At 41.9% G+C, this 27,019-nt stretch overlaps 1 protein-coding gene across 1 annotated transcript in view; it reads left to right on the top strand.

Moving 5' to 3' along the window:
- LSM14A (LSM14A mRNA processing body assembly factor) overlaps positions 1-26,549 on the top strand; it is a 282,041-nt gene extending 255,492 nt beyond the window's left edge. The window contains exons 8-10 of the mRNA XM_078671505.1: positions 14,734-14,905; positions 18,231-18,462; positions 24,706-26,549. Of these exons, the coding sequence (XP_078527631.1) occupies positions 14,734-14,905; positions 18,231-18,462; positions 24,706-24,729 (428 nt within the window). The 3' untranslated portion in view covers positions 24,730-26,549. The remainder of the gene's footprint in view (positions 1-14,733; positions 14,906-18,230; positions 18,463-24,705) is intronic.
- Positions 26,550-27,019: the final 470 nt, after the last annotated feature.

Below are 27,019 nucleotides of genomic sequence, written 5' to 3' on the forward strand. Positions count from 1 at the left end.
CCACAGAACATCTGACGCTACTGAAACAAGAGGTTCTCTCATTGCTCCAAAAGAACGCAATAGAGATTGTTCCCTTACAACATCAAGGAACAGGGGTTTACTCGCTGTACTTCCTAATACCCAAGAAGGACGGGACACTAAGACAATTCTCGATCTCAGGCCCCTCAAAATAAATATATATATATATATATATATATATATATATATATATATATATATATATATATATATATATATATATATATATATATATATATATATTCACTGAAAAAACCATAGGTTATAGACCATATATAGTTAGGAATTAGCATTTAAAAAACCTTATTTTACTCACACAAAACCATTGAAATTCCATATATAGTTAGTTGCACTAACTATATATCGCGCACCCGCAATCCACTGCTGATCATGTCACATATTACATCATTCATGACATGGTCAGTGACATCACTGATGACATCTCAAATGACATCACTGATGACATCACTGATGACAACATCCAGTGACTGTATGTTTCTGTAAAGTTAAAATATGTCTTACATATTGAAGAATGAGTGGATGTATAAGTGTCTGGATGAAAGATTTAGTAGGTGCGTGACTGACTGTATGAGTGAGTGATTAAATGTGTCTCACTGAATGCATGGGTTAGTGACTAAACTGTCTTAATTTGTGCATCATTATGTCTGTTGTGATGTAAACTGCTGCATGTGTTGATCATTAGCTATACGAGAGGCTATATGTGTTATTAATTGGTTGCCCAAGTATTTCTATGGGAGATTGAGTTTGTGTGGGGGTGGCTGGAAGGTGTGTGACTCTATGCATAGATGTGTGAGCAGTTTATTCACTAGGTGTATGAGTTCAAGACTGCATGTGGAAACAGCTACATGGGCAGTTGACTGTGTGCAGGAGTGTATTGATGAGTGAATAGATATCTCAATGCTACATGTCATAGTAAGTACATATGTTAAACACAGTACATGTGAGAGTTGGCATATATAAATAACTGTGCATGAGAGCCACTGAATGAGTGAGTGGTTGTATCGATCATTGTGAACTTGTATCAGGGATTGTATAAGAGAGTAAATATGTGTTAGTATATGTTTCAATAAGTAAGGTGTGTTTAACTGTATAGTTGAAGAAATGGAGGTGAGATTGTTTCTTTGCATGACTGACTGGGTGTGTGAGTAACTCCATGGATGAGTGGCAGTGTGTGAGTGTCTGTATACACTGAGTGTATCTAAGGTTATATTAGAGTCTGAAGAGGTTTATCGTATTAGCACAAGAATGATGTCAAATGAGAAGTCGTCAGTGATGTCTTCAGTGATGTCTTCAGTGATGTCATTTGAGATGTCATCAGTGATGTCATCAGTGATGTCACTGACCATGTCATGAATGATGTAATATGTGACATGATCAGCAGTGGATTGCGGGTGCGCGATATATAGTTAGTGCAACTAACTATATATGGAATTTCAATGGTTTTGTGTGAGTAAAATAAGGTTTTTTAAATGCTAATTCCTAACTATATATGGTCTATAACCTATGGTTTTTTCAGTGAATTTCAATGGTTTTTTAATAGCAAATATCATAAGCTGTCGAATGTCAAGTACGTGGTAAGTAAAAACATTTTCGTGTTTATGCACACTGATCTGCTTTGAATGCTGCCCCCCACCCCTCATTTCTATTAGGAGTACTCTCTCTTTGCAGATAGTGAAGGGTAGTTAACGCAGGCCTTTGCCCCCGTTGTAATCCGTCGTGCCTGCTTCTCTCTCCATTTGATTGATTGTTCTCTTTGGTTCATTCTCTATTTACAAACAAGCACAGAGTCGCAATACTCTGTTTAGTCTTTGCAGATAGCGAAAAATCGTGTAAAAAAACAAAAGGAATCGAGCAAAATCAGTAGGCCACTAATGGGATCTCTTTTTGACCTCCCTAAAATAGAAACATTAGGAACAACCTGTTGATAATACCAATGTGTATGTACATAAGCGGCGTTCATTTGTGTTCACAGTACCCCTTGTTGATTGTTTGAATCGAGCATTGAATTGTTCGAAGTTGATTCTCTTAAGAATCTTCTCTGCCTGCAAACGAGGAAGAATAGGAATATTCTCTCTCCCTTTGCAGATAGTGAAGGGTAGGTAACGCAAACCTTTAACACGTCGTGCCTATTTCGTTCCTCATTGATTGATTGTTTCCCCAAACATTGACTGTTTGGGAATTGGTTCTTTTTGGAGGTATTCCCTGTTTGCAAATATACGTAGGAAAATATTTGCAAATAGTGAAAGGGTACGTAATGCGGACCTTTCTCCCCCGTTGTAATCTGTCATGCCTATCTACTCCCCACTGATTGATGCACCTGTTTCATCCGGACCATTTACTAGAGATACGTCATCTGGCCCGACCAGAGAGCACCCCTAGTGAAAAGGACATATGCAATAATAACGAAGTGATCACTGTATCCTGTTAACAGAAACTTTAGCATGAAACAACCTGGAAAGAAAAGAATAGGAAAACGAAAATCAGTAGGCCACTGATGAACATGAACTTTTATTAAACAACGAACAAAGAAACGATAACATAACGTAATGATAAAACCTATTAATGTCCTAGAAACAAGAAAACGTTAAAATATGCCAGTGGTGAGAGACCAGAAAAACAGTAAGAGAAACCAAATCACCCCTCGCTGTCCCACCGCCTGCCACGCCAAAAAAATCGATAGACTAGGGAAAATGCAAGTCAGTAGAACATCCGCCCCCACTCTGGAAACTTCCAAGGTGGGGCAGGGTTGCGGCTACGCCCAGCCGGGAGCAGCCCATATAAGGCGGGTCCTGCTGCCACGCCTCGGCCAGGAGATCCTAACGTAGGGTGTAGCCGGAGGAGAGGCCGAGGCCAGCGGGACCCGGCCAGGGGATTGCCTTTACAACGCTGAACAGTTGCAGGGTCTCCTCGACCCTCCCCTCTCTCTCCCAGTCCGGCCGCGGTGGCCCTTGACAGTTTCAGGTAGTCCCGCCACATGCTCTTCCGGTCCGGCCACCAACGGTCGGGGGGCCGAGGCCGACGGGATCCGGCTGCAGCCGATAAACCAAGAAACCCGTTCATGGGGCCAGAGCCAGGGGCGTCCGGCCGACATCTACCGGAAGCCCGGCCCGAAGACGGACGGGACACTTCTTCTTTCTTGAATAATGGCTGCGACAACACTGGGGGGGGATGTCTTGCACATGCCTCCGACCCCCCCCCCCCCCTCGTCCTCATCGCCTGGTCCGGCCATAACAAATCTCAAGCGAGACGCCGTGGGGTGCACTGGGAGGGAGAGACGGTGCGAACAGGCCTCTCCCGCCTCCCCAGGTGGAGGCTTCCCAGCTGCACCCTCAGCGCTCCAGGCGCCCGGAAAAGGGTTCTTCTACTGTGGCCATGCTGCAACGTCTCGCCCGGCAGGGTGGAGCCCGTCCGCTCATTTGACCCCGCGATCGCCAGTAGCTACCGAACTCTCAAAATGGCGGTCGACCTGGCAAGAGCGGGCCCAGCATAAAGAAATGGCCCGGTCACTGGTTGACTCCACCACCGTAGTCCTCCACGACCTTGAAGATTCTAGAGGAGCCGCGGGAGTCTCCGACCCCCGATGGGGAATGACTGCCATGATCGCCCGTGGAGTGACGAAACTGTATCCGCGGGACGTCGGCGCTCCCATGCTGGCGCCAGCCTCACTTTGAATTACTAGAATCCTGCAGACCTCAGTTCCGGTGAAAGCACAGTGTGACCCGGTAGGAAAAATTGTTGCACCCCCTCCCCTTTTTGACTGATAGTTCAAACCACCGATCCTTTCCTTTGCCCTTTTAACGGAACTTTGGACTGCCTCCCCCTCTTTTACATTTTCTAGAGAAAACAAAACATTAACCACTACATTAGCATAGCAGTTGACACCAGAACTGTATTCAAATTGAAAACCAACAACATCTTCAACAGAATCCTTTTTGTTTCTGCTGTGACCCTGCTACAGCACAGGCATTGTCCCCAGCAGTAATTCTGCAATGCCGGTAAGAATAGCTGTGGTGCCTACTGGACTCATCACCCCCGCGGCGCCCCACGCCGTTATTTGCTGGGCGGCAACTTACTAGACATCACTTTCGTGCCATCTAGATTTCAGCGCGTTCTGCTGCCTTGGAACTATTCGCACAACAGACTGCTACTGACGACCCACCCCCAGGCAACATCTTCTGAATTTTCATAATTTGAAAGAACTAGTAACATGTCCTCATCAGGAATTCAAAAGAAATTGCCACGGTCTCGTCGTTGTTTAAATGTTTTTACTGTTTTTGTTTTGTTGTATATATTTATGTTATCAAAGTTTTATATTCCTACTACTTTGTTGGAGTGCTATATATTTTTTATGTGACACATAATTGTAAAAACTTTGATGTACAAAGAGTCATTCCTGGAATCTTCCGCTTCAGGCTCGGTCCCCTCCCCAATCACAATACAGGATGGTTTTCAGATAGTAGGAACACGTGTGGTGTGACGGATCTCATCGGGTGTGGGCCTTGATCTACTATAACTCCTTTGAAGAGGGGTGATTCTTTACAGCTGGGGCCATAAACTACATCTGCAGGGCTAGGTGATAGCCTGGACAATCGGACACAGAGGAAGAGGAGTGTCAGAGGGTGCGGTAGTGAATAGGGCGAAAGGGAGGTGTCGGGCGGGCACAGAGTGTGATTTTCAGGGAAGAGCAGCGCAGATGGAGGGAGGTTTATTGCCGATGCATAAGACAGAGAGCGGGGGTGACCAGTGCCTGGGGAAGATGCTTGCGAGGGTGGGGAGCCATGCTACGAATCGACAGCGTGCAGAGAGTGGGTCTGGTCAAGGCATCTAAAATGGCTGCCGTGCACGACAAAAGTGTGGCATTTCAAAAAAGGCAAGATGGCGCAGACAATGTTTTTCAACACTTCCTCATTTCCTTCGAATCGAACGTTAACAGACGTTGGTGCATATTACCAAAGTTAAGCGATATTTATCGCTAACGATGCTTACCAACGAATTTTTTACCGCTAAGCATCGTCAGAAATTATCGAAGATAAACCTTGCTATTATCAAGGTTTATCGCAAATGCGATAATAAACGGCCGCAATGCATGAATATCGCTAAAAAGTCAGCGATATTCATGCATTACCGAGCTAATGCTCTTAGCCATGTTATCCACCTCCCATTGGATAACATGGCTAAGAACTGCTCAGGGCAGGTGTTACTTTTTGGAGATATTCGCGCTTAGCGCGAATATCTCAAAGTTGGTAATAGGAGATAGATATCTTGCATGTTGTAATGCAAATTATTGTGGTATATGGAACTCATACCATAATCTCTCAGGAAAGCAGAAACTGATCCTTTTGGGACCGCCTAAAAAGGCCTAGGGGGTGAGGGGTACTCTACTTTGCCCCCTTTTCACGTTCCGAACTATTTTATTTTACTCTCTTCTGTAATTACACAAAATAGCAGCGATAAGATGCATCGGAGACACACAGTGAGAGAAAGGAGGCCGGAGATGAAGAAGAGATGTCAAATACACATTGGAGATAATATAGTGGCAGAAGGGAAGTAAATATGAGTAAACTTACCATGTAACATAAAAATGTTGCACTCTATACTATAAGTCTCATTTTATACTACAATCACTTCGCTACAACCTCATAAATTAAAAATAAAAATGAATAATGTCTCAAACAATTTTTGATTTCTAAATATAAATTTATTCTTCAGAATTTTCTAAATTTGAAAGAACTAGTAACATGTCCTCATCAGCAATTTCCTCATGAAAAGTCTGCAATGATGATTCTTGTAACTCTATGGTCTCCAAACATTCGATAAATTCGCCATCAACAGATTGATCAAAAAAATCATTCAAGTCATCTCCTCCTTGTGACAATATTTCATTATTGGTGCTGTCAATTTCAATCAATGTAGTGGAATCATTCAAGTCATCTCCTCGTGACAATATTTCATTATTGGTGCTCTCAATTTCAATCAATGTAGTGGAATCATTCAAGTCATCTCCTCCTTGTGACAATATTTCATTATTGGTGCTGTCCATTTCAATCAATCTAATGGAATCATACAAGCCATCTCCTCCTTGTGACAATATTTCATTATTGGTGCTCTCAATTTCAATCAATGTAGTGGAATCATTCAAGTCATCTCCTTGTGACAATATTTCATTATTGGTGCTGTCCATTTCAATCAATCTAATGGAATCATACAAGTCATCTCCTCCTTGTGACAATATTTCATTATTGGTGCTCTCAATTTCAATCAATGTAGTGGACAATTCAAAGGAAATTGCCACGGTCTCTTCATTGTGAGCCATTTTATTTTGAAATTGCTTGCTGTAAATTGCAGAAAAAAATAATCACTTTCATTTATCGTTTTTAGTAATACATAATATAAAACTAACTTTATCAAGTATTTAGTATAACAGAAGGACTGCAAATAAATAACAGAAAACATTTTTCAAATTATCTTCAAGTGTACAACATAGTTCCCCTTACAAATTAACAACTCACCTTTTTAAAAGTAGGAGAAGTGTTAGTACTGTGTAAATCAAACACCAGAAATTCACCACCAAAAATTCCTCACAAATGTACCTCAGACAGTAGTATCACAAAATGGCTGTGGTTTCCTCTCATTTGACATATATACATAACCAATTAACTTTCATCACACACAAATACAAAACCAAAGTAACATTTTAATTGGTTCTAAATTTCAACACTTTCAAATGTGTTTTCCCCATGCAATTTTCCATAGGACATTTACATACGTCTACAGCCTGAATGGCTGAACGGAATTACACCAAACTTGGCAAAATGGTACATCAAACCTAAGAGGTCAGGAAGGATCTACTATGCCCCCTTATGGTCATTTCCCCCTTCGCTTTGGCCTCCTCTTGTCTCTCAATCCTACCGAGAGACAAGATGGCGGGCGCTACGGACTGTTTGGAATGTTGACAGACGCCGGAGAACCAATCAGCTTCGCAAAGCTCCGTAACGCGAAAAGTACGCGAAGCGGAGCGCTGTTACAGATATATATCTTTTTTTGAACGTTAATTTCTCAAAATCCACTGGAGCACACATATTGAGGCCTAGCAAAGGCACATCGGGCTACCAGTCCCTAATATTTTACCAAGTTTCGTGCAAATCCATTCAGCCGTTTTATTATTATTTTTTTTTTTTTTTGCCCCGCGGGGCCCTTTTAAAACCTCCACATCAAACCTAGGGGGTCAGCGAGGATCTACTATGCCCCCTTATGGTCATTTGCCCCTTCGCTTCGGCCTCCTCTTGTCTCTCGATCCTACCGAGAGACAAGATGGCGGCCGCTACGGACTGTTTGGAATGTTGACAGACGCCGGAGAACCAATCAGCTTCGCTTCACAAAGCTCCGTTGCGCGAAAAGTACGCGTACTGGAGCGCTGCCCGGTCCGCTGTTACAGATATATATCTTTTTTTAAACGTTAATTTCTCAAAATCCACTGTAGCACATATATTGAGACCTACAAAAGGCACATCGGGCTACCAGTTCCTACAATTTTGCCAAGTTTCGTGCAAATCCATTCAGCCGTTCGGGCTAAAAGTGAGGCCAAACGCCCTATGGAAAACTCAATGTTAAAAACACGTTTTGGGACCCCCCTTTTTTCTCGAACCCCCGTCCCCCCCCCCCGCCCCCCCCAATTTTCAGGGGCTGCTCAGAAACAAAATGTGCCATTTTCCTGAATATTTCAGCCAATTCCGTCCACAAACGCCAAAGTTATTTGACATAGAATTTTCAAAAATCCCATAGAGAAAAAATCCTAACTATATATACCTACTGGCGACCGCCAGTAGGTTATATATATATATATATATATATATATATATATATATATATATATATATATATATATATATATATATATATATATATATATATATATATATATATAATTTTCACATGATCACTCTACTCCTGCTGTTACAATAAGGCGACTTCCTTGCCACACTAGATCACAAGGATGCCTACTTCCACATTCCCATACACCCTTCTCACAGGAAGTATCTAAGGTTTGTACTAGACCGACAACACTATCAGTTCAGAGTCCTTCCATTCAGGGTGACAACTGCACCCAGAGTGTTCACAAAGTGCCTTGCAGTAGTAGCAGCACATCTCAGAAGACAACAAATCCATGTCTTCCCATATCTAGACGACTGGCTGATAAAAGTGTGTTCAACACACTCCTCAAACCATTCCGACATTACACAACTTGGGGTTCACAATCAACTACACCAAGTCGCATCTCCAGCCCTATCATATACACCAATATCTGGGGGCCACAATAAACACCTCTACAGCGCTAGCATTTCCCAGTTCAGCCAGGATAGCATGCATTCAAGCCTTAGTCACAAAATTTCAAGACCAACACACACTCCCAGCCAGTGTGTTCATGTAACTCATGGGCATGATGGCATCTTGCATTTTTATTGTACCATATGCAAAACTGCAAATGTGTCCATTACAAGAATGTCTAGCACATCAGTGGAATCAGGCTCACGGGCAACTTGCAGATCTGGTGTTGGTGGGCAGCCGAACACATCGCTCTCTGGAGTGGTGGAACACCAAAAACTTGTCCAAAGCGCGGCCGTTCCTCGAACCTGTTCCACAGATAGTACTTACTACAGACGCATCACTCACAGGATGGGGAGCCCATCTCCTAGGACATACAATTCAGGAAAGATGGACCACTCAACAAAGAGTGCTCCACATCAATCACCTAGAGCTACTAGCAATATTCCTAGCACTAAAATCTTTCCAAGTACATGCACAGAACAAAGCTGTCTTGATCCGGACGGACAACATGACAGCCATGTACTACATACAAAAACAGGGAGGCACACATTCTCTGCAACTGTCCCAGCTTGCACAGAACATTTGGAGATGGGCCATCCCACAAAAAATATATCTACTGGCCAAACACCTTCCAGGAGTTCACAATCAGATTGCAGCTCTGTTATGTCGACAGACACAACAGATTCACGAATGGGAACTACATCCACAAGTTCTTCTACCATATATTAACAAGTGGGGCCAACCAGACACAGATTTGTTCGCCACACACGACCACGCAAAATGCCCTGCCTTCGTCGCCAGGTTTCCACACCCGTTGTCCAAGGGCAATACGATTTGGATGAACTGGTCAGGCAGATTTGCATACGCTTTTTCCACTCCCACTGATCCCACTAGTGGTATGCAAGCTCCGACAACAGTCTCTCAAACTAATCCTAGTAGCTCCCACATGGGCTCGCCAACCGTGGTTCACAACGCTCCTATAACTCTCACTAGTTCCACACCAAAGACTGTACCTGTCCCCATCCCTGTTAACACTGAACCATGGAGAGATCAGACATCCAGATCCAAGCCAACTGGATCTGGCTCCTGAAGTCTTAGTTTGGTTACCTTAACCTGCCACCAGACTGTATGAACCCACTACTAGAGCTTGCTATGCTGCAAAATGGAAAAGGTTTGCCATTCACTGCACCAATAATCATATTGATCCACTGGATGCTTCCATCCAGAATATCATTTGCTATCTACTGCATTTACAAAGCTGTAATCTAGCATACTCATCTATACGTTTACATCTTGCGGCACTTGCAGCGTACTTACAAAACAGATAACACTTGTCACTATTTAGAGTCCCTGCAATTAAGGCATTTATGGAAGGACTAAAGGGAATCATTCCTCCTAGGTTACCACCCTCTCCAGTGTGGAACCTAAATATTATTCTTACCAGGCTCATGGGACTCCCATTTGAACCTTTACACAAATGTGAACTACAGTTCCTCACATGGAAAACTGCGTTCCTAATTGCAATGACCTCTCTTAGAAGAGTAAGTGAGATTCAAGCTTTCACTATACAGGAACCATTTTTACAATTACATCGTAACAAAGTGGTCTTCAGAACAAATCCAAAAATCCTTCCTAAAGTAATCACTCAATTTCATCTTTATCAATCAGTTGAGTTGCCAGTGTTTTTTCAAAATCCAGACTCTGTAGCAGAAAGAACTCTACACACCCTAGGCGTGAAAAGAGCCCTTCTATTACATTGACAGAACTAAATCCTTTCGCAAGACAAAACAATTGTTTGTGGTTTTCTCTCCACCACATAAAGGCAATCCCATCTCTAAAGCTTGTATTGCAAGGTGGATTGTAAAATGTATCCAAATATGCTATCAAAAAGCAAAACACACATTATCAATTCCTCCTAGAGCGCACTCCACACGCAAGCTAGGAGCCTCTATGGCTTTCTTAGGGAACATTCCCCTAGAAGAGCGTTTCCCAAACTGTGGTCCGCGGACCCCCAGGGGTCCGTGACACAATCCCAGGGGGTCCGCAGGACTTGAGTGCCTAACGTCGGTATAAACACTCACGAGCCCTCGCAGCACATAAGGAGGTGTGAATATACTTGGCGCCCGGGCGCCAACACTGCCATACAATCTGCCCCTCAGGCTCCCCACACAGGAGAGGTGTGAATGTCCTTGGCGCCAGGGGCGGCATGACTGCGATGAAATCGGGCCAATCACCCTTCAGCTATAGGTGCAAGCTGAAGGGTGATTGCCCTTATATTGTGTTAATCAATCTGCCCATCACCCGACCTCGAGCTCGCACAGCAGTGCGTGTGGTTCCTGTTCTGTTTGTGACCAGGCCGTGGGCATTTTGCTATCTGTCCCCATTTGCCCTGAAAGCAGCTGCGTGGCGAGTTTGAAGAGCGCTGGAGCACGTCCAACGGGCAGGTGGGGTCTTCTTCTGGAACTGCATGTAAGTATTTAATTTGTGTGTGCGTGTTTGTGTATAGATTTGTTTTGTTTGTTTTGATTTGTAATTGCATTTAAGAAAGCAGTCTAAAATCTGTGACGCATTCACTCAGGACTACAGCATACCAGATGAGTGATTATATTTGGAAATAAGTGCGCTTGTCACAACTGCCCTGAAGTTAAAATGATTCATGGGTTTTAATCTTTTCCTTTCCTTTCACTGAAAACAAACATAAGTGTAGCTTCAGAACGAGCTGGCATTCCCGGATTAAAGACCGTGTGAGAAAATAAAAGAATTCCAGGCAACCCGTCATAAATAAATGAAGATTAATGTCCGTGGTTTTGCCGCCCCCTAGTGCAAGGAGGGCTTTATTTTTTATTGTTGCAGCAGTATCAACAACCTGCGAAACGTGCCCATCAGGCCTCTTTGGCTTGCCCCAGCATTCTATATTTACATGTGTACAATAATGTATCCACACTGTCACGTACTTTCTAATGCTCAAGAATTGCTATCCTATATGCACTATTGCTCTGTACGGTGGACAACAGAGTTTTGGGTATAATTTCCGTCTCAAGGTTTTTTTTAAATAAACCGCTCTTTGCTTTTTATTGCGGTCTTCAGGCGCCACAACACATATACAAGAAGTTAACATACTAAACAAAAATCACTGACCAGAGCCCATCTTGTCTGAAAAGACTTCAACTGTGGAATTACTTCCCAGTTATGTCTGCTAGGAGGTGGAGCAGTTACGTAGAGACTAGTCTTTATTTTCCAGTTGACCTTTCCAAAAAAAGTGTTCCTCTCGAGTTCTTTGCAGTGATTTTTCCAGTCTTATCAGAAGGCGCAATACTTAAGCCTGTTGCTTTGACCACAGCCTCTGGCTCGCCAACATTACATGCTAGCCCCCACCATTGAAGTTTATGAAGGAAACGTTTTAACACAGGGCACTGTTGCGATTTATGTTTTTGCTGACTTACAACTTTGAAAAAAAGTAGGATTGTGTGAATATTACCACAGTTTTCATTTCGATGAGCACCTACCTCTTTGAAATAGCATTTCCACTGTAGCAGAAAGGTTTGCTTTAGTCAACTTCTTCCTGTTGCCCCCGCCCCACAAATCCCCTAAAATAGGTTGTGCCCTTTGTTACATGCATAACCCTTCTAACATTAATTATGGGCTGTGAGCCCAGTACAAAAGTGCAGTGCTTGGACGAAGATGCCCGCACAGTATGCATCTGCTGGATGTTAAATAAAAGAGAGAAATCATGAATTGGACAATCCAGCGTGCTAACACAGCAGTGGGCACTCTGACTAGTGGTACCTGCCATACACTATGAGTGGAGACAAAGGCAAGCTTGTATTTTTAAACAAGCATTTGCAATGCAATAGGTCTCGCATTAGGAAAGTGTGAGCTATTGGTATTGAAAATGACAATTTTTTTAAATGTGTTGGCTTTGAAAATATATAAATTAATAGCATTGTTATTTACAAAGCCAATAGCTTACACTTTCCTAATGCGAGAACTATTGGCTATGGCAATGCTTGTTGGTAGCAAGCAAGGACAGTTCTGTTGTGGTGCGGAGTGATGCTGTTGTGGTGCGGAGTGCTGATGTGGTTGGGCTGAGTGATGTGGTGGTGTCCCAGAGTGATGTGGTGGTGTCCCAGAGTGATGTGGTGGTGTCCCAGAGTGATGTGGTGGTGTCCCAGAGTGATGTGGTGGTGTCCCAGAGTGATGTGGTGGTGTCCCAGAGTGATGTGGTGGTGTCCCAGAGTGATGTGGTGGTGTCCCAGAGTGATGTGGTGGTGTCCCAGAGTGATGTGGTGGTGTCCCAGAGTGATGTGGTGGTGATCCAGAGTGATGTGGTGGTGATCCAGAGTGATGTGGTGGTGATCCAGAGTGATGTGGTGGTGATCCAGAGTGATGTGGTGGTGTCCCAGAGTGATGTGATGGTGTCTGTGAGTGATGCGGTGGTGTCTGTGATAGATCGCAACCTGGTGTTGAGCTCGGATGATTGCAGGTTGTTGTTGTCTTCTTGGAAGAAGTCTTTGAAGTCACGAGATAGGTGACTCCTCCCTTGGACAATACTGCGCATGGTCATCGACTCCATCCTCTGATTGTTTTTCACCATGATGGGAAATGATGGAGTTAGTAGAAGTAAAGAGAAAAGGATGTCCATGCGTGTGCATCTAAGTAAGATGAGTACTGGAACGGCTACAAGTCCCGGGGAGGCGGGAATTACCCTGAATTATCGTACAAGGCCCTTATGGTTTTACTTCCTTTCCCCACCACATATTTATGTGAGAAGGCTTTCTCAAATCTTATGTACCTTAAAAATAAGTGCAGAAATCGCTTGCAAAATGTTGAATCTGACCAAGTTAGTAGCCGAGATGCAGCACCATCCTTCCCATTAAAATGTTTTGATTTTTGCATATTTCTCAATATAAAATAATAAAAGCTTTATTAATGCATGTATTTGTTTGGTGTGTACTTGTTTGTGTATTTTTGGCGAATTACTGTTTTAATTTTTTGAAATTGAAATTGTACAAATTGCTTGGGGGTCCCCGGCTTCCAGTAGTGATTCAGTGGGGGTCCTCAGGAGTCAAAAGTTTGGGAACCACTGCCCTAGAAGACATCTGTAAGACAGCAACATGGTCTGCAACACACACCTTCACTAAACACTATTGTGTTTATGTGCAAGCCAAGCAGCAAGATGCTGTAGGCCAAGCTGTCCTCAAAACTCTTTCAAACTACTGCAACAGATACAGGTGACCACCGCTAGGGGAGATACTGCTGTATAGTCTATGCTAAGTGTGAGATCTGCAGCTCATATGCCTCGAACGGAAAATGTTACTTACCAGTATGCATCTGTTCTTGGCATGTAGAGCTGCAGATTCTCATCCCATCTGCCTCCCCGGGATCTGTATCTGTTCCAGTTCTATCTTACTTAGATATACACATGGACATATTATTTCTTTCCACTAACTCCATCATTTCCCATCATGGCGAAAAACAATCTAAGGATTGAGTCGATGCCCATGCGCACTATTGTCCAAGGGAGGAGTCACCTGTCTTGTGACTGCAAAGACTTCTTCCCAGTCAACAACATGCAATCATCCAAGCCGAACACCAGATGACGATCTAATGCAAAGTGTGAGAATCTGCAGCTCTACATGCCAAGAACAGATGCATACTGGTAAGTAGCATTTTCCTTATGCATTTAAAGTTGCAGTCTATAAAGATTAGTCTTTTTCATTTTAAACTAGTTTTTTTCACAATTGCTATACAGAGTAGCCACCATAGTGTAGACCGCATGAACAGAATGTTGCAATAGAACTAAATTTACTAGCACACAGATTGAAAGATGGATTCATTTTTAATACTTTACCAATATGCTTTGATCTCCATATTGGTTACTTCGGCCAAAATGTTATCAGTGACCGTTAAGTACATGGAGCTAGAAGGTGGTTGAGGTTGGTAGGGGGCAACTTTGAGCATGCCTGCTCTAGTTAAAACCGAACTCTGTGTAATAAAGTTATACATACTGAGGTTAAGATGTAATTAATATATTTGACGATGATGACATTTAGTGGACAAGATTACGCCATGGCTTCAGTGTAGCTCCCTCCAGTCCCTGTGACTACCCCCCTCTACCACACCCACCCCTCAGATACTGTCTTTAACCCTCCCTTCCCCCTTTTTAGCATTTTAAGAATTAACAAACGGATGAGTTATGCAAGTCTAGCAACATGTACTAACGAGTTTTATGTAATGCTCATATCCAATGTTTTGTAGTACAAATCATTGTGGGTTTGCATGCGGTATGTTATTGCACTCTAGTCTGTTCGTAAGCACAGGAGACCGCACCATGAATAGATTTAATATCTCAAATAATTTACATTTAAGATGACAAACCTGAGAAGGTGGAAAAACCCATTAACGGTGAAGATAAAGGTGACTCTGGAATTGATACCCAGAATAGTGAAGGTAATGCTGATGAAGAGGAAGCTCTTGCATCCAACTGCTATTACGACAAAACGAAATCCTTCTTTGACAACATTTCCTGTGATGAAAATAGGTAAATACTTTGGCAGTCATTTCTCTGACACCTACTTTGTATTTAGTGTATAGATTTTGGGACTCATGATTGAAGGAAAAGCAGAGTGCTAAGATTGAAAAATGTAGATAAATGGCACTGACAGGCTGCTATGTTTTTATTGCTCTTAATAGAGCTTCAGATGTTTAAAATTCCTTAATCCTTACTTTTCCTCCCGATTTGCTACCTTTCAAGTCCTTCTGTAATAGAGACTCTTGACTTGAAATCCAGACCTATGAACTAGGGAATTGACAGTGTAGCTGTCAAACTGACCTGTTGCTTACAATATACATTGAGAGGGCTTTTGAACCTGCCCTTTTTAGGTCTTGCCTAGGCAGCGATCGCGCTGTTTCTTCGAGACATGCTGTGTTCAGGATAAGTTTTTTTTTTTTTTTTTTTTTTTTTTTTTGTACGTGAAAACAGGAGTGTGACCCATAAACCAATCGGGATTGGGGTTCAAAGCAAATACATTATCCCAATAGGTATGAATGAACGAGACAGTTTATATTGCATGCACAAAGCATTACAAAGATTAGAAAAAGGAGACACTTATTTACAAGTTTTTAAATCCAAAAATGATCTTTAGTTTCTTGATAATCAAAAATTATGAAAATAAATTCAAGCCACAAGAATTATATACAGCACGTAATTTAAAAAAATTCTTTCGAATGACAACCAATAAAACTTGGTGCTCAATATTTACAAGTGAAAGGGTGGCGACGCAAGTGAAAGTGAGTGAACAGCGGTAAACGGCGCAGGTGAGCAAGGTGATATGTACAGTGACTAGCTCAACAAGTGACCAGTATTCAAAACGACTTTATATAATACACATAGTAATTTTGATGTCACAACTAGATGCGCCTATAATTTGCGCTGTGGAGTCGACGACGTTTCGGTCCTTTTTGAATGTGGACCATCATCAGGACTGGGTTGTCTCATTTGTAGTGCTGTAGGCACGAGTATTTAGGAATCCTCATCCGAGGATCAGGCTTTGAGAAATCCTTGCTTCTTAATCTTTATCGTCTACACCGGGCAAGGAAGATTTCAATCGCCGTTCTGTTCGGTAGGCGGAGGAACCGGAGTAATCAAAATGCCGGTCACGTAGTAAATACTTCTAGGCAGTCAGCCAAAGGAGTCAGGGAGCCCGCGGGTAGCGTCTGAGTCGATGCTCAGAGCAAACAGCATCGACTTTGATTACTCCGGTTCCTCCGCCTACCGAACAGAACGGCGATTGAAATCTTCCTTGCCGGGTGTAGACGATAAAGATTAAGAAGCAAGGATTTCTCAAAGCCTGATCCTTGGATGAGGATTCCTAAATACTCGTGCCTACAGCACTACAAATGAGACAACCCAGTCCTGATGATGGTCCACATTCATTAAGGACCGAAACGTCGTCGACTCCACAGCGCAAATTATAGGCGCATCTAGTTGTGACATCAAAATTACTATGTGTATTATATAAAGTCGTTTTGAATACTTGTCACTTGTTGAGCTAGTCACTGTACATATCACCTTGCTCACCTGCGCCGTTTACCGCTGTTCTCACTTTCACTTGCGTCGCCACCCTTTCACTTGTAAATATTGAGCACCAAGTTTTATTGGTTGTCATTCGAAAGAATTTTTTTCAATTACGTGCTGTATATAATTCTTGTGGCTTGAATTTATTTTCATAATTTTTGATTATCAAGAAACTAAAGATCATTTTTGGATTTAAAAACTTGTAAATAAGTGTCCCCTTTTTCTAATCTTTGTAATGCCTTGTGCATGCAATATAAACTGTCTCGTTCATTCATACCTATTGGGATAATGAGTGTTCAGGATAAGTGCATGAAGCTCCACCCATCTTTTTAATTTGCTCCGGTCCTTTGTAAATTGTCGATTTTCATTGGTCAATAGGCTTGGTAGGCCCTCCTTAGTACCGTCTTTTCTCTTCTTGTAACCTCCTATGAGGACACCCCCTGGTACCAGTATCGTTACTCGGTAGGATTTAATTACAGCCTCCAAGCACCATTTTCCTAAATAGGATTTCCTGCTTGCAACACAGGCAAGACAAACTCTCCCTCAACACTTGATTTTCATTTTTTTTTTTATCATTTATCCAGCACGGCACACCTTGGCAGTAGTGGCAGCTGTGTTTTTCTTTTGTTATATGTTGGCCGAACACAGCCGCATGCCTTTATTTATTTATTTATTTATTTTTAAACAATGGTGGCACCCGCACTTTAGATTTAAAGATCTCAAGCTAAAGCACGGGTGCTACAATTGCTTTAAAAGTAAACAAATAGAAAAACGTGAGCATTTTTGTTTACTTTTGAAACAATCACGGCACCCGTGCTTCAGCTTGAAGATGTTCAAAGCTAAAGCACGGGTGCCACCATTGTAATAAAATTAAATCATTTGAAGAATTTTCTTACAATTGCGGCACCCTCGTTTTAGCTTTCAACATTTTAAGCTAAAGCGCAGGTGCCCCAATTGCTTAAAAAGTAAAGAAATAGAAAAAAACTTTTATTTCTTTACTTTTAAAGCAATCACGGCACCCGGCCTGTAGCTTTCCACATCCAAAGCTAAAGCGCGGGTGCCACGATTGCTTACGGTCTCGCATTTGCGAGAGTTTGAGCTATTGGCATTGCAAATGACACTGCCCTTTTATTTGTGTTTACAAAGCCTGCAAGAGGTGTTTACGCACCTCTTGTAAGTTTTCTTAAATAGTTGTCTGTACTCAACCATCATCTTTCAGCCTTTAGCTTGAGATTGTAAATCACTTCTTGTCTCAGTAGCCATCTCTCACGTTATGCTACTGGTTGTTGGGTGTATCCTTCGACCTCCAGTCCTTGCATTCAACTGAATGAAAAACTATTTTACAAGCACTGCTGAAGCGATTTGCCCCGTTCTTATTTCTCACTCTGTGCTAACTGCATGCTTTAACACATTATGAATGATTGCAGATCCTTTGGCTTTGTCAATGCTCGTTTTTGTTTTGGCACGAGTTGTAAGCAATCTTACACACACAGCTACTGTCCGGGTGTTGGCAACAAGACAACACACAATTTGATGAATTAACTGCAGTATACAGTTATAGCTTTGGGATGCCATTGCCTCCATAACTTCATTTCTTTAAAACAAATATTTAATGAGGCACTCGCTCATCCATAAGGCAATTGGTAAGACGTTGAAATGTATCACTAATACAAATAATACATTGATCTTTCTGTACAATCTAAAGTTTGCCTCATTTTAAACAACTGCTTTGTTAAAATGAAGATAGTTGTGGACATTTTTATTAATCCATTTTTGTGGTGCTTAATAGGGACAGAAGACAAACGTGGGCTGAAGAAAGAAGAATAAATGCAGAGACTTTTGGCCTTCCATTGCGTTCAAACAGAGGTCGTGGAGGCTACAGAGGTAGAAGTAGTGGCATGGGTTTCCGTGGACCCAGAGGTCGTGGAGGTCCAAGAGGTGGTTATGGTGCACCTAGAGGATTCCGTGGTGGTTTTAGAGGATCCAGAGGAGGCAGAGAGTTTGCAGATTTTGAATACAGAGTAAGTGTCTGGTCAAATGCTAACACCTAGATGATCGTTCTGCAGCACAGACTGATGTGGAATGAATGCAGGGCCAGCATTCTATTTTCTTAACTGCTGATTTTTTGTGTAAAATATATTCAGTAGAACAATCTGTTTGATTATAGTGTACTGGTTAGAAATACTCTTGCAAATAAGACGTTTACAATTGTAAGAGTTCGAATTCCAACGGAACTATTCCCTTTTTAAAACTGGCCAAAGCTAAACCAACTTAATGCTTATTTACAGTGTACATAATGTATATAGTATTTTTTCTGCTGAATACTTTTAACCCCAGATTCTCTCGCAGGGGATTTCCATTTATAGTCCTAAGCACTGAATAGTCCCGCCCTCGTGTGAGAACCCGGAGCACTTCAATATGTCTTAAGTGTAGATTGTTGCCTTTCTTCAGGAAGGCCTGCCGCGATACTTAACCCCTTCCGTGCGGGGCTGTTTCCCCCGCTGTGCTGGGGGGCGCATACAGCGCCCCCATGCTCATGACGAGGTCAGCTCGTCATGAGCTACGGCGCTCCGGTGCTCATGACGAGCTGAGCTCGTCATGGCCCCACCCGTTCCAATGGAACGCTCAGCACTGCAGGGGAATCAGCCCAGCATGCGAGCGTTCCACGGAACGGGTGAGGTCATGACGAGCTCAGCTCGTCATGAGCACCGGAGCGCCGTAGCTCATGACGAGCTGACCTAGTCATGAGCACTCAAAGGGTTAAAGAAAACTAATGTTTCCGCCTTTAGACATAGGCTACAAAGGCCTACTGTAGGAAGCTGACTCTGTATACCAAAGTAAGTTATAGTGTGCACCTAGTCCAGTGGATCCCCAGAGGTTTTGCAGAGGCTAAAGTAAATATCAATGCTCTCTTTTGTGGTAGTGTGGGCGAGCAGTTGGGCTTATCAGAGGGCTGTGTTAAGCATTTGTTGTACACTCTAGCAAGAAATGATTACACAAATGCAAAGATAATTCCAGAACAGTGTGTTGTAATAATATACTTTACTTTTATTACTAGCAGCAAAGAAACTTAGTTTCAGGTGAGTACAATTTTCAGACTGGCCAACACTTTTCAATGGACTTCAATTCAGCAGTTAGATACAGTCTTTAGAAATGGCAATACTTTGGAGTTCAAGTAAAATACACACTTAGTGCAATATTTCAAATGAACAATGTTATCCTTTGGGAGGAAAACACAAAGGTTAACACAGTGCAAGGTTCAAGTGAGCACCAAGACTGCACTACCAGCGGCACTAGAGCGGCCGGGTGCAGATGTCGGATTCGGAGATGGGTGCCTAATGTTAACCAGTGGAGCACAGGGGGCACTCAGTCGTGCCAATTACGGGTAGGTAATGCGGAGTTGGAGGTCAGCCTCTGGCGGCAGGACAAGCATCAGGGGGCACCACAAGGCAGCACCAGACATGCACCCTGAGCGGCACAGGGGCAGCCAGGTGCAGAGTGCCAACACATCTGATGCCCAGTGCAAATCAATGGAGGACGACAATCTCAAACAAAGGCTGCAGGCTTGGACCAGGAAGCTGGATGAAGGAAACCAGTGGCTGGGCAGATGAGTTCAGATGTTGGGGGTGGGGGGGTTCACCTGGACAGTCGTCAATCGGGCTTCCCAAGGCCTGGGAGTTGCAGGTGCAGGGGTGTCTTCAGACAGCGGAAAATCCTTACCGGAGCCGTACAGAGGGTCCTTCGGGTTGAGGCTGCAGGTGTTGTGGAGTCCAGGAGAGGTCAGCCAACGATGGACTCTGGATCGCTGGGAAACCTCGCTAGGATCAATGGGCTGGAGGCGTCTGGTGCAGTGGTAGACCCAGAGGCGGGGTTTTGTGGTTCCACATGTCCTAGGACTTTCTTGAAGTTTCTTCATGAACAGGGCCGCTGTTCTTTGGAGTTCTGTTTTTTTGTACTAGGCAGCAGACCTTACTACATTGGTTTGTCCATTCTGATGTTTTTATGTTCCTGGTCAGGCATAGGTTGAAGTGGAGGGATGGCAAGGAGATCTACAGGGGTGGAGTTTGTTACAATCATTGCTTATATGAATGTGATGACGAGATGTCAAGAAGCAGTCATAATGTGCAGTTAGTTGGGACCTGCAGTGGTGGACTAAATTAATATTTCTGTGGTCAGTGGTATGTGGTGGAGCTCTCCAGTTTTTCCATGCCAGTTCAGATGATGATCAGTAGTTTGTTGTGTATTGGTACACTACTGGGTGATAGGCCAGATCTGTATGAAGGCTAAGCAGTATAAGGGCGCTATTATGCTACTTTTTTCAACTACAGTCTGCTGCACAACACTTAGTGTTATACTGTTGGGATTACTGTGGGTTAGGAGGATGATGTATTAATCTGTTACCAAATACGCTGGCTAGACACGTGAGCACTTTGTAGTTTTCCTGGACACACAACGTTTAGTGTATTTGTAATCGTGAAGAAAATGTGTTGGTTTGTCTGTGGCAGATCTGTAGACTTGAGATTGGACTTGAAGTAGTGATTATTCTAGGGTCTATCTCCATATTATGGGATGGTTTACATTTTCTTTGAAACAGCGTTGTTTTCACCTAGCTTCTGAACTATAATTGCTTCTGTATGCTTAGAATATAGGCCGGAAGTGCATCCTAGAGCTTGGCAACTTATAATGAGAAAGCAGCGCCTCCCATGGAATTCTTAAAGTAAGGTGGTATGACTATCTGTGATGTAAGCCTGAGGATTAGTGTTTTTTTCTTGTATTTTGCTATATTCAAAGCAGGAGGCTATAACTTAACTTACCGTTTTTGTATATGATACACTGTGAAGAAAGCTGAGAGGTGATTAAATCCAATCTAGTCCTAAAATTGCACCCTGTATATGCAAACGTTCCCGACAGCTAAGTATGTTGGTTATTTTCACTATGAACCTGACCAGTAGAAGGTTTTAGCCTACATATTGAAGCCACTGTAGTTAGCAATGTTGCATTACAATGCTTCTGGAGTAATGCCCCGCAAAACACAAGTAATGAAACACTAAACTAGAGCAAACTAAGTTGGTAACCAAAAGGGAATTGATGACAAGTTAGATAATTTAGTTACCAGAAAGTGTGGAAACACTGTAAAAGAAAATATTTACATACCTGCTTACCACTTGTTTGCATTTTAATTTTTCCTATTTGATCAGCTACTGGTCTTGGCGGCCGTTGTGCTATGCCCGTTAGAGGGTCAAACTGAGCAGATAATTTCCTGATGGAGTGCCCAGCATTAGAGAAGACTGTTAATTGTGATCTCATGGTAGGAGCTAAGAATCTGTTATAATCTCAATCAAAGTTATCAGACTAACCACTATTGATTCTGCTGTATTCTTTAATACAAACCTTAGCTCTGTGTAAGCTGTTGAAAGGCTTCCTGGATGTTGTGAGTTGAGCAACAAATGGAGCGAGGCACAATTGCCTTTTTAGGTCTCGCCTGAGCCAGCACGCATGCGCTACTCTGCGAGGCTTTTTGTAAGGGCTTCCATCTGGGAACACAAGCTGGTGTGTGTATATATATTTCTTTGGCTCCCACGCTATTTGCCTTTGCGTGCGTCTTTCTAAGAAAGACAGCACGCAATAGGCCAAAGGCAGGTGCATGGCCCGTCTTCTCTCTCCCCTGGCCTAGGGAGCTCCAGAGCGAGCAGGGCCCCCGCACTGTGCCTCCTACATTCCTTAAATTATTTGTAGTGCGCGCACCATTCGCGGGCTTTTTTTTCCATGGCTCTCCTGAGTGCTGCATCTTGATGACAACCGCTGAAAGCGAATATAGTTAAGCATAGAACATCCAGCTATGTTCCACTGACATGATATTGTTTGTGCTGGATGAATGGCGATCGTGTTATTGAACATCTTTCATTTCTCAGCGCTGGATGAACCCCGATCGTGTTATGGAAGATCTTCCATTTCTCAGCCTGACAATAATTTATCGAACGAAAAAAAAAAATCTTGATAGACTTCCACTTTTGGGTTGTCTTTATGCCGTTTCGGCGCGTACTACACAATGTGTATATACAACATAATTTTAAGTGTAAAATCTGATAAAGCCTTTGTTTACAGTGTACTCCCTAAGGTTGGGCATCATAAATACGATATTTCCCAGAATACATTTTTCCGAGAACACTTGCAACTTGGTGCTATTCTTAAATACCCTGTGTTCTCAATCTATGGCGGCGAGAAAATTGTTAGTCTGAGTTATTTCCATCAGTTCACGTCTAACCCCCCACAAATTGTACCCCCATTTAAGGCATCCGATTGCCTCCATGTTTGAAAAATAATTCTGCTCAACTTGGAGCGTAGTCAAACTTGTGGCGCCACATAAATTAGTATGACAGTTGTGCAAAAGACAGATGGGCAATTAATTTTGTTTACAACATCTCGATTACGACATTCACAGTTCCAAATGATTTCGACAATAAACTTCTTTCTCTCCAAGCTACTTCTAGAAAACTGCAATATCTCCGTGTTTCCAACAGAGCTGCCAGATTGGAAGGCGGGACCCGGTACTTTCCACTGCAGCCTCTTATCCGCTGCCGGAAGTTCTGGTTGGGGATAGGGGCTATTTTGTTTTTCATTCCTTTCAAGGGGGTCTATAGTGGGAAGTGCATCCGGTGTTCTTGCTCTCTTGTACAGTCATGTTTCCTCTGGCTAGAAGTGTGCTCTCTCGCTGTCTGGTAAGGACGGAGTGACATTCTGTGGACGCGTTCATTGTGGTGCTTGAAGTCCAGACTGTTGCTGTTATTTTATCTCTTCCGACACAAGTGATATGCTTTCGGGGTTTCGCTTCTCTCAGTTCAGACTCACTCTCCATGCTCTCAGTGGCAGAGTATACTTTATGCAAACATGTTAATGGGAGAGGAGTACATTTGCATAACTGCAGTTTTTAAATGTTGTGTAACCAGTATTGTTTTATTCGCGTTGTAGAGATTAAGTCCAAAGGCTAACCTGCTTCCTGTATAGAGCTAGTTTTTGTCAGACCACTGACCAATTTCATATACATGTGTACAATCCCTTGCTGCACCAGCCCCACTGCTGACATTTCTAAGCTGCCTTTGTTCCCAAAAGATGAATTCTACGTTATAGTGATACTGAAAGGGCCTTCTATCCTGCATCTGTTAAAACCTGTAATGTCCTTTGCATGCCAGAGGTAAGTTGTGCCCTTGAACATGAAGTTCACCTTACTAACGAAAAATGGTGGGTTTGTTAACTATCCCTCCAGGTCCTCAAGTGCACCCAGACAGACTCCTGGTTTCGATTTTCAAACATTTGACAACAGTTTGTTACTAATTTGGCTAGTTCTGATGTGGCCACTGCGAAGATGTAACATTGACTGATATTTTTAATAAAGCGATAGATAATGCACTTCTGCCATGTGTAACCACTTATCTGTTGCTTCCCCTATTTAATGGTAGTCTTTGTATATAATGTTGTCTTAGTTTGTATAAAGGTAACAAAAATACGTAACACTTTTTATTACAACTTTTCAACATAATGATCGGAAGCCACAATGCTCTCCAACATAGCCAAAAGTTCTGGCTAAACACAGAAGGTCCCAAAGGCGAGACCTATTGGCTATGCAATGAGTGCCCCAAGGCAGAAAACCTAGTTCTCTATCTTCCAATGTCATTGACTTGCTAATATCACCGGTAAAGTTTAGAGATTTAGTACTTCCTAATCCTTAATAATTGTGTCTCAAAACAATCATCCCTCGAATCAGAAGATAGTGTGCAACATAGTCTGGATATATGTGTTTGATATACATGCTGATATAAATGAGACTTTTGTAGGCCTTCTAAAAGAAAATGTTTCCTTTAAAATTGGCAAGTTGCGTACATTGATTGTCAGAAGGTGGGTAAAATCCCTTTTTGTCTGTAGGTTGGTCATCTCGCTAAACCTATATTAGTCTATCGCAACTCTTTACTTGCTCGAACTGTCTTGGAATGTGCACCATGTATTCTGTATGATTGCACTTGTGTTTTAAAAGCAATTTGTGCGAATCGCTTTATGTAGAACGTAATATTTTATATGTATGGATGGCATTGTATTGTTTGATTCCTCTCACCCAAGAAATTCTACTGCAATTTGCAACCTTTGACTGTGACCAGATTTAGAGTCTGGATTAATTCATAATGTTTTATGAGAAACACAATTGCGATACTTAATATGCAAGTTTTAATAAATGCTTAATTTATCGCCATGTTTTTTCTTTTTTCTTTTAGAAAGACAACAAAGTTTCTGCATAGCCTCCTTAGAAACTGGTTACCCAATTTTTTGATGTTCACGGTCCAGAAGATTTTGATTCAATCTTTATGAAGAATGAAGAAGTTACCTTGCTGTAAACCTGTCACCAGCACTAGGGTGTAACTGCTTAGCGTCAAAAGTTTGAAATGCAGTTATTTTTTTTAAAGGCCATCTTTGAACATGTTGAGCATTACATTTATTTAAAAGGCTAAAGGATAGGTAATTTTCTTATGTATAGTAAAATGGAAAAAAATATAAAGCAGTACTTCGATGGAGCTGATAAGTATTTTTTCATCACTGAAGATTTTTCTTATTAAATTGTATTTGATAATTGCTGCAAGTTATGAAAGACAGTTGTATGTGGAAAGCCGTCGATACTGTGAGTTTGATCCATTGTTTTTCTTGGGGAGGAAATCCTGTAATATCCCTTTTGAAATTCTTGTATTTTGTCAACTTCTTTGGGTGCTTGATAAGTAGAGTGCTTGCTTTGTGAGAGTCTACATTGCACAGTTATTGTTTCTTAGGCAAAGGAATTTTTTTTATTTGTATAGTTGTAAAATTGCATTATATCCCATTGCCAAAGAAACATTAAGAACTTGTATAGCTGTATAAAAAAGGAGTAACTATTTTTTTCTGTTTTAAGAGTAATAATTTTTAGTCTGCAAACATGCTGACGTTACTTCAAAAGTTAAAATGTTAAAGAACGGCTGTAAGTTTTCCTAATTAGCTTTTTCATGCTTTAAATTGGTTTTGGATTTTATTTGGAGTCCTGAAGCACTGGCTTTCCGTTTAATAAACAAAACTGGATTCAAGTTTGTGATTTCTGGCATATCACAGGATTCGTCCAAATAAAGAGAAGCTTTCAGATTGAGAATAGAGCATAGCTATTTTCTCATATAAAGGTTAGCAATTAACCGTGCCTGCTGTTGAAAGCTGTAACGTCTAGGAGTGGGCTCAGACATGCAGTTAAAGGAGTAGTTTTTGACGTACCCAGAATAAAACAAAGTAATTGTCTTCATGTGTCTTTTTTTATTTATATTTGGCATTGCTGTAATAATTTGTAGCAAAGTCTCATTAAACTTGACAAATCTTAGCTTGTTAATGTCATTTGAAAATGTATACACTGGCCAGGAAAAATTAGGTAGGATCCGACCATGGAAAGCATCGGGAATGTCTATTAGAATTTACCTGAAACATTTTGTTAAATCTGTTCAAAACTGCAGATGGTTTCATCATTGTGTGAAGGGCACAAGAGGATACCAAAGGATCTAAAGGGAAACAATTTGCTTATGTTTAACATGTTAGTCTATTAATTTCGCATTTGTAGAGCTGCACTCTTTATAATCTAGAGTGTTTGGAAATTGCCAAATGAGAACCCCTTTGACTGTATACTTTACTAAAGCACTTGAAGCAAAGTAAATTATAATTGGTTACGCCAAACAGTTTTAACAACCATCAGAGTTGGCTAATACATTTTGTGTTATGCACTTCCAATTTAACAGCAACGCTTTCTGAACAGGCAAGAATCATGGAACAGTTGGGAGGGTTTCAACATATTGGCAAGGGCTATACTGTTACAATAACTATCTATGAACTATTCCGGTCCTATTTAAACACTAAAAACTGTAAATAATGCCACTAAACCGTTCTGTAAAGGTGTACATTGATGTGTTCCTCAAGGGTTTGGATTTCTGATCGGAGTATTTGTACCCCAGCAGCAAACAGCATGGTGGTGTACTTTCATTGTACCTTGCTCTGTGAAAATATTTTTATTCTAAGATAGAATAAATTGGTTCAATAAAATTGGACATTGTGAATGGTCTATTTGCGTTAGTTATTTGTGCTTTTTAATTACTGTATATAATTTATATTATGTGTGTGTTTTAGCATGTGTGGTTGTGGATACCCATCCTCTGGATACTCCTGCCATCTGGTGTTGAAATTGGACTTTTGCAAGTTTTTATTCAAAGACATTTGAGTCTAAAGACCTGTTGTGACTCCTTCCTTGTTTCAGACTACATCGGCACAACAGCTCAATCATAAATTGTTTTCTTATGCCATCAGGCTCTGGGTGCTACTCCAAAGTCAAAAGACTTATGTCCGGTTTTGTTTCGGGGACAGCTGCTCCAGACAAGAACTACAGTCTCTTGCATCAAACACCTTTGATATTTATCTCTGTTTACATTGACTGTTCTCAACCAGAGCACTGTCGGTTCACTTATTTGTTAGACATCTAGCCGCAGATTCCTTAACTAAGAATATCCCCAGGCGTCAGACTGGATCTGGAAAAAT

Source organism: Lissotriton helveticus, chromosome 12 (genome assembly GCF_964261635.1).
Source record: "Lissotriton helveticus chromosome 12, aLisHel1.1, whole genome shotgun sequence".
NCBI lineage: Eukaryota > Metazoa > Chordata > Amphibia > Caudata > Salamandridae > Lissotriton > Lissotriton helveticus.